This window comes from Artemia franciscana, chromosome 1, assembly GCF_032884065.1.
Source record: "Artemia franciscana chromosome 1, ASM3288406v1, whole genome shotgun sequence".
Taxonomy (NCBI): Eukaryota; Metazoa; Arthropoda; class Branchiopoda; order Anostraca; family Artemiidae; genus Artemia; species Artemia franciscana.
The window spans coordinates 28787381-28796147 of NC_088863.1; the positions used below are offsets into that span (position 1 = coordinate 28787381).

The window sequence follows — 8767 nt, forward strand, 5'->3', positions numbered from 1 at the left end:
AGAGGGCCTAGTTGCCCTCCAGTTTTTGGTCACTTAAAAAGAATACTAAAACTTTTGACTTCCTTTTGAATGAGCCCTCTCGCAGCATTCTAGGACCACTCGGTCGATACGATCACCCCTTGGAAAAAAAACAAAACTAAACAACAAATAACACGCAATCGTGATCTTTATTCTGGCAAAAAATACAAAGTTCCACACTTATGCAGATAACAGCTTGAAACCTCTACAGTAAGGTTCTCTAATTTGCTGAATCTAATGATGTGATTTTCCATTAAAACTCTGCGACTTTTAGAATGTGTTTCAGCCTTTTTTTTGAAAATAAGACAAATTTTCTCAGGCTTGTAACTTTTGATGAGCAAGATTAAACTTGATGAGACCTATATATTTAAAATCAACATAAAAATTCGATTCTTTTGATGTATCTACTGGTATTCGTTTTTTTTAGTATTTCGGTTACCATTGAGTAGGGTCGCTTCTTACTTACAGTTCGTTACCACAAACTCTTTGATCAGAGATGAAATAAAAGCGAGAGTATCATTATGGCTAGAATATGGTACACCTTCATATACGTTCAAAAGTGTTTCTTTTCCTCTTCACTACATGGAATTTTACACTTATATTAGAGGCATTCTTGAATAACAATACCAATGTACAAAGGCTAGAAGGTGCTTAAATTGCATAAATGATTACTTTTCGAAGTTTTATCCCAATACAGGAAATTTAAAGAATGAAGGTTTTTGTTCATACAAATTTCATGAATAAAAAAAAATTACAAGCATTATTACAACACAGAAAAAGCAGTTAAAGCACAACAAACGAAAAAAATAAAACGTGAAAACAGCTTATAAAGGATAAAATATAATCAAAAAGAAGCATGAAAAAGAGAAAGGTGGGAACCTTAGCAAGCAATTCCAATGGGGGCCATAACAAGAAATTCACCAGGCCCTAGCATCCAATCTATCGGGGCCCTAGCAGCCAATTCCATCGGGGGGTTGCAAATTTCGGTCTTACCCCTATTGTTTTGCCTGTTTTTTAAGCTGTGTAACAAAACAAAATAGACTTGCTCATCTAATATCGATATGTTTCAACGAAATTCACTAATTTTTGGTGGCATCTCTTCTAGACAAATCTGCTTGGAGGGTGTGCCCTATATTCTTAAAAATATGAAAAAAATATGAATATAAATTTACGAAACAAAATGTTTACTAGATTTACTGTAATTTTATATTTTTGTTTCAAGTAGTTATCCCATTTTTCCAAAACAAAAGTAGAAGTTTCACCCCCCCCCCTTTCTCGCATAAAATAATATACCTTTATATTAAATGAGTAGTTCAACCGATCAGGGGGCGGAGTCAACATAGTGTCTCCTAGCTTCTTTGGTCCCAGTCCGCCGAGTCCAGACCTGGCTTAATTGCATTAAAATTACTGAAATAGCTCTATAACATGGAAAATATAGGAATACAGGAAAAACCGTAGACAAAAAAGGAAATCCGGGGGGGGGGCAAATTTAATAATGAGTTTTGTTTAAGATTTGTTATATTGCTGTTTTATCTGCATTCGCCTTTTTTTTTTTTTTTTTTTTTTTTTTTTTTTTTTTTTTTTTTTTTTTTTTTTTTTTTAATGGTCAAATGTATAAGACTTTATTCCTGAGAATAAAGCTGATAATCCATGATTTCTAGATTCAAATCTTACTCGCGAGTTTTTTTTTATTTTTAAGATACACATAAGTGCACCAGTATACAAAAAGTATGTGTCTGTGTCAGATTGTTTGTGTAGCACTGATTTTTCATAGGAATTACGTGATAAACCAAGAGAAAATTCACAGTAAAAAAAAAGGTAAAGAATACGGCATTGGACTTTACAATCCCTACCGACGATGCTGATCTCCATTTCGTGGTCCTTCAGCCAGGAAGTGAAAGAGAGAGAAATAAGTGAAAGAAAGAGAAATCAATATCACAAAACAAGTTTTGGTCGAAAAAAGGACAAACAAATTTCGTTTTGAGCCCTACAGTGGAAGTTTGACGAGATGAGGTGGCACTTGCGTGTGTTTTCATATTACAGACTATTTTTGTTTATTTCAAGCTTAAGCATCGTCCTTTCAATGTTTGAAAGGCAAACTTACCTTTTCCTATTAACTAAAAATAAACGTTTTCGCAGCATAAATTTTAATATTTCTAAAAGGTTTGCTCAAAAGAAGTATTTAAATTTATTGCGGTAAGAAAAGCTGCCATTACATAGATCATGAGATTAGCGGATTGGGTGTGGTCATTGATCTGAACAGATGCATGTGTCAAGAAACTGATGAGAAGGAAGGAAGATGAGCCACGCCCGAAAAAGCCTGAAGTCTTGCACCGGTTTGTAAAGGGAGGGGGGATTCTATTCAGGGCAATAAACTGCTCAATTTCAGGAAGCGTTTGAAGTTCCTATATAACATCCCGAACATTTGTTGTAACCATCAGTAATTTAACTGGTGTTTTGTAATATCTTTCAATAGAAATGTCTAGAACACTTGTAAGTATAAGTATGGGATTGGACATGCTTTTTTCTACCACAAAAATTCACGCTAATAATTTTACTTGTAAGTAATAAATACACGGTAAAGTACAGGTAAAAAAAAGTTCACATAATGCACAGACATTGAACGACAAGATGTCTAACAGATTAATAAATGGATAAAGAGCCAATTCCATGATGCGAATTTTGTGAATACGTTCCTAAGAATTTTACTAGGATTCAGCTTGTCACAGGAGAGAACGCATGCTCAAAGAGTGCAGGTATATTACATGGCTGGAAAAATATCTAAATTTCTAGTCATTCGGCGCAGAGGCGTTGATTCATTAAAATTAGGTGGGGTGTTTTTTTAAAAGTCTAGGAGGGCATGTTTTGCTGTTTTTAATTTTACCAACGAAAATACTAAGATTGCCAGTTTTCAAGGGAAATACCGAATAAGCTATTTTTCGAAATCCAAGGGTGAGGGGAGCGAAAAATACTGGGGGTCAAAACAGCCTAACCCTCTTACCCCTAGTTGACGTCACAGATTTGGGGCATGAAAAGACGACTTGAGTTACCAAAAAGGTTGAATGTTTATATTACAAGTGGCTAAGTAGTAGTATAATATTGCACAGGGGGCTTAGGCTACTAGCCCGAATAACTGTGGGTCTTTAAGAAATTTACTACCACTAAAATAAGGGGTGCCAATATTGCCAACTCTAATAACCATCTATAATTCTAATATTATTACCAATTCGAATATAAGCCAACTCTACATCGATTTTTTTTTATTTTGATTCATTTATTTCTTTATTTTATTCTAAGAAACGGGTTTGTTAATTCACTTGTTATTTTTACGAAAAGTATAGAGTGGAGAACTTGTCACGTTATACATTAAGATTACACATAAATTATACCAAGTTAACATGGCAAACAATGACTGAACGTCCGTACTGCTCACACGGACACTGTAACTGTTTAATACAAGAGCCTATTTTTCAGTCTTAAGGACTAAGGTATTCCATATTTAAGAAAAATACAAGACCAATGACCTTTGAGTAGGTTTAAGTTGGTCTACCTGCCTTGTATTGCTTTTATTTATTTTGAGTTACTATAGAACTGAAACTCGAAGAGCATTTTTTTCTAACCTAGTGTCTGACAGATAAAATACGTTCCTCAAATTATAGTTTTGTTTGAATTCTATATAGTTTATTTTAGTCGAAGAACTTTCAGATGTGACAGAGTGATTAGTTTGACATTATATTCAAAATGGTGTATTTTAATCATGTTACAGTTATTCCACACCCTTCACTTTTAGCAAAAGCATATAGCACAGATACTACATGCACTGCAGCAAATTAGGATTCTAACTTGGCTCATGTGAGGGAACCACCTAACCTGGCCCATTAAATATTAAGTTTTAAAAAGTGGTTTTATTTTTTTTTTTTTTTTTTTTTAATAGAGTTCGTTTGTTCCAAAGAAAGAGTACTCTTTCTGAAATACAACTATCTACATAAAAAAAATTTAAAGCCCGAATGTGACTGGAACAACCCGTCTGAAATGAATCAATATTTTTTCTTTTGCGATATATACAACTAACAAAAAAGTCACGAATCAGTAGTATGCTAGTTAACTGTTTGATATCATTAGCGGTTAATTTTTCAAAACGTAAATTGTTATTATGGTGCCAAATTTTATTTCAGTTATGCGTCTCAGCCATTGTTGGCCTTGCTATGTGCGCTCCGCAAGGCGCTCGTGACGAATCACCCACAACAACTACCCAAGTTCCGATATTGAAGCAAATTAACAAAGTCAATGATGATGGCTCTTATACATTTGGCTATGAAGCCGCAGATGGTACTTTCAAGGTAATTTTCAAGCTCTATTGATTATTAGTTTAATTCAATCAATTGTTTATATTGTAGCGTTTTGTTGTTTATTTTTATGTTGGTTTCGGTAAATACTTGGTAAATTGGTTTCGGTAAATGCTACTACTACTTAAAATATAGCCTATGTTTAGATGTAACAATAAATGAGGGAATACAAGGTTAAAGGTGAAAAACTTTCGTAATTATCGGAAGACCATAATCTAAATAAGAAATCAAAATCAAATATATACATAATTAAAGATAAGATTAACTTCAGAGGGTTCAATTTGGACTATAGTTCAAATAAATATTTCTCATTATTCTAAAAATTGATCAAATTATATGTTTATTTTAAGTTTTCGGTTGAGTTGTGGACTTTTTGAATAGCTTGATGTCTGGCTTCTCGCTATAAAGGACATATTTCTTGATTTTTAATCCTCCATTGTTTTTGCCATATTCTAAAGCTACATTTCCTTATTAATTGTATTATTAAATCAAGTTCATGTTGCATAAGATGTAATCCTAGTTACCATAGCTTCCAATCATTTCATAGATAATAGGCATTAAAAAAGTGTTTTCTTTCAAACCGGTATTAAAACTTCAGAGAAACTTTTCGGCTTAATTTCTATAAAAACAGTGAAATGTAGATTCATGCCTGATGTAGAAATCTGACTTCCCGGGACGTCAAAACAAATCTTCTCTAGGAGTTATTGAAGTATTTAATATTTAAATGCACCAAGTCTGCTAATTTTCAAATAATTTAGAAAATTAATGTTTAAGTTGTTAGCCTCTGATGTTAAGCAATGGAACCAATTAAGGGGAGAAAGGAGAGACATTTACACTCCCTTATATCCTCCCTAGATTTAATAAGGTACATTTTCTGGTATTTTCATTGAAAAACATCTGTTTAAAAAAAAAAAAAAAAAAAAAAAAAAAAAAAAAAAAAAAAAAAAAAAAAAAAAAAAAAAAAAAAAAAAAAAAAAAAAAAAAAAACACCTCATAGGTTTTGAAAACTAAAGGTTTCTCTTTCCCCCTTGACATTTTCGTAAATTGATACCCCTGGTGTCCAGATACCAAATTTAGTTTTCTTACTCCAATTATATTTTATTAAACCTTTGTCAATTTGCGAATCAATGTGTGTCATTTTACCAGCATAATCTGAGAACAATGAACCTTAAGAAGACAAAAAAGACAAACTATTAGAAAATTTAGAGAAATTTTGGGGAAGTTGTAGTCTTTTAGTTTTCAAGGCGATTTGCCTTTGAGCCATAGACTTATTTATGGTGACTTAGAAAAATATGGCAACGGCAATTATCTTATCGGCCAGCTCTATAGTGGCTGATCTAAGAAAAACAGTTGTTTCAAGCTCCTGTCTTTTGTATTGCATCATGAAGTTCTAATATGTAAATACATTTACGGTTTGTATAAAAATCTCTCTGGCTTGAGAGTAAAATAAAATAATGGGCCGATCAATCAGCCTATATATTTAAATTCGAAGCATTAGCGGCAATGAGAATCACGCACCTGTGTTTGTTAAAATATCTAATCATATTTCCCATTGAAAGTTTTTTTTTTCAAACATTAAAACATACCAATATTAAGGTTGAAACACGTGACGCCCGAGGCAACATAAATGGACGATATGGTTTTGTTGACCCAGAGGGCAACCTCAAAGTGGTCGACTACACGGCTGGTAATGATGCGGGTTTTGTCGCCAAAGCTGATCATATTCCGGTTGCACCGTTCCCTCTTCCAGCACCAAGTGGTAGTCCAGGAGCTGCTGATCTGCCATCTATTCCACTTGCAGAAATTGCACAGGTATACTTTTTTTGTTGATCATTCGTAAAGGATTTGAAACGTAACTTTTAACATATAGCGTGCGTTTAAATTAATTCTAATCCAAGGCTTTTTGTCCTTGACTTTTTATTATTCTTTATTTTTAATAGAGAAGAGACTTTTTTTCTTTCGTCTTCTTCTTCTTACCAAGAAGAAAACAAATCTTTCAAAATATGCTGTCGATCGGAATATGCTGTTAGCGTAAGAGCAGTTCTTTTTTTCAAAATAAGCTGGAAATATGTAAAAGTAGCTGCTGAAGACATTTGTAATATTTACAGGCAGAAATTTTTTTTCTAAGCAATTGGTCCTCAAAAAGTAAGTCAAATGATTTAAATTTAGGCAAAGAACTTCAAGAAAACTTATAAACTTTAAACAATTTTCTTCTATGTCTTCTATGAAAAAAAAGTTCTCGTTACAAGTTAATAGCAATTGTTGCGATTTTGATCTCATAACCCTATTAACGTAAACAGTGCTTTGTTTGGTAGATAATTCAGTGATATTTTTAGTTGGTGTGTCTTGAGCCAGAATGGTTTTCTCTGTTTTAGCATTCTTGTGTCTCTGGTCTACAGTAAAGTGTCCATTTTCGCGTGTATGGTGAATTCATCGCCGTGAATTGGGTAGTCTAAACATATCTTGTAAACTGTGGCAGACAAAACTTAAACAACGCCAACTCTTCCAAATATGTTATCATTAAATACGTTGGTGTACTTAGAAAAGATCTGTGGGAGAAGATGTATAAGTCATTATGTAACAATAGCTCATTCATAGGGAATACCAGAAAAATAATACTTTTCGTATCAGTCAAATATTTAGAGGCCAAAGACACCTGGAATACTTAGTTAAAAACTAAATAAAATGATTAAGCATGTAGTTTCTTATTGAAACTACGGATCTCAGTAACAGGGATTGAATTCAAGTGCTTAAGCTTCAAACAAAGAACAAATAAGAACTTCTAAGAACATTTGCTGTCTCTCTGCATCAATTTGTTTTTACTATTGCGAGATGTTATTGATAACAAGGGCGACTCCTATCGAAAGAGCTTATTGCCATGGAGTTTTATTTTTTTTTTAGAGGTCTCTGGATTAACTTGAAACCATGCACTTTGAAACTAATAACTATTTTTTTCTTACAGGCAAAAGAAAGGATACAACAAACGAACGCTGAAGAAGACTTTAGCACTGATGCTGATGAGAATGGAATTCCTGATGCCTTAGAGAACGTCATTCCTAATCTAAGAGCATCAGCCCCTGGCCCGGTTGCTCAGGTTGCTACATCACCTGTTGCAGTTTCAGCCCCTGAACCTCAACAACAGCAAGTAGATCCTGTATTTGATGCTGTGCAACAAACTCCTGTCACAAATGTTCAATCTGATCCCAATACCTTCATCCAGCGAACACCACAGGGATTTCAATTTTCTTTTGTTGCGCCAACTCAGAATGCCAACCCTCAGCAACTGCAACAGGCTCGTGCTCTTCCCCTTACACTTCCTCAGTTCCAATTTGGACAGTTCCAGCCTCAGCCCTTCCAGCCTCAGTCCTTCCAATTTAGCCCACAATTTGCAGCATTTAACTAGAGACAGTGATAGGATACTTTTAAAGTAATTTTTGTATTTTCTTTGTTACTCGCAAATAAACTAGTTTTTACATTATTTCTCAATTTGTATTGAAAACTAGTTTCATTATTCAATCACTGTAAAGTTAGCGATATATTCCAGACCTGGAGATATAGTGAATCCACATGAATATGGGTGACTTGCAAAAGGGAAACTCCCAATATTTTCGGGAGAAAACCAACGCTATCTAGCGTTTGGTTTTCTTGGGTTTTTATCGGTGTAATAATAAAGTAAATTATTTTAATTTGTAAAATTTTTGTAGAATTTTTGTCTGATCTCAGTTTCTGAAAATAAACACAATTACGAAGCTTTGAAAAATGCCAAGAAACGCCAAACGCTATATGGTGTCGGCATTTTTGTCAACACTAGCGCCAGTTTCAGATGTAATAAGTTGCCCGGACACTTTCACGTATCCCTCCAATTACTAGTAACGTTTGTATCCAGAAAATGGCAAAGGCTTTCATCACAAATTGACTTACCAAAAAACTAAATGGGTTGAGACCAAAGAGCAATAAAAAAGTAACAAGAGAATGATTCGCAAGAAAAAAAATTCAAGTGAAAAAAATCAGCGAACACCATTTAGCGTTACCCAACACGGTCATGGAACTAAATGCAAAAATGCTAGAAAATTGAGCCTAAGATAAATCACCCACTCTTATCTACGGGAGGAAACAGGTTTATTTGCGTACTTTTAATAATCTGCTTTTATGATAATACTTTATTTAAACTAAAGTAAAAAAGGGCCGTGAGTTAATATAGGGTCTACTTGCTAACATAGTCCTGCCATTTTATCATCTAGTAACAGGTCAAGAATAAGATACTTGTCTACTTTCGAAAATTTCAAATTGGATCTAAGGAAACACAGACCTTTAATTACAGTCCCAGTTTTCAAGTTTTCAATTACAGTCCCAGTGTAAGCTTTTGCTTACGCGGAAGCTTACACACAGCTGCAAATAATACT

General features: G+C 33.8%; 1 protein-coding gene across 1 annotated transcript; it reads left to right on the forward strand.

Moving 5' to 3' along the window:
• Positions 1-2397: 2397 nt before the first annotated feature.
• LOC136028098 (uncharacterized) lies at positions 2398-7842 on the forward strand. The gene is made up of 4 exons (XM_065705724.1): positions 2398-2511; positions 4194-4358; positions 5961-6176; positions 7327-7842. The coding sequence occupies exons 1-4, from the start codon at positions 2497-2499 to the stop codon at positions 7765-7767; spliced, it is 837 nt and encodes a 278-aa protein (XP_065561796.1). The 5' UTR covers positions 2398-2496; the 3' UTR covers positions 7768-7842.
• Positions 7843-8767: the final 925 nt, after the last annotated feature.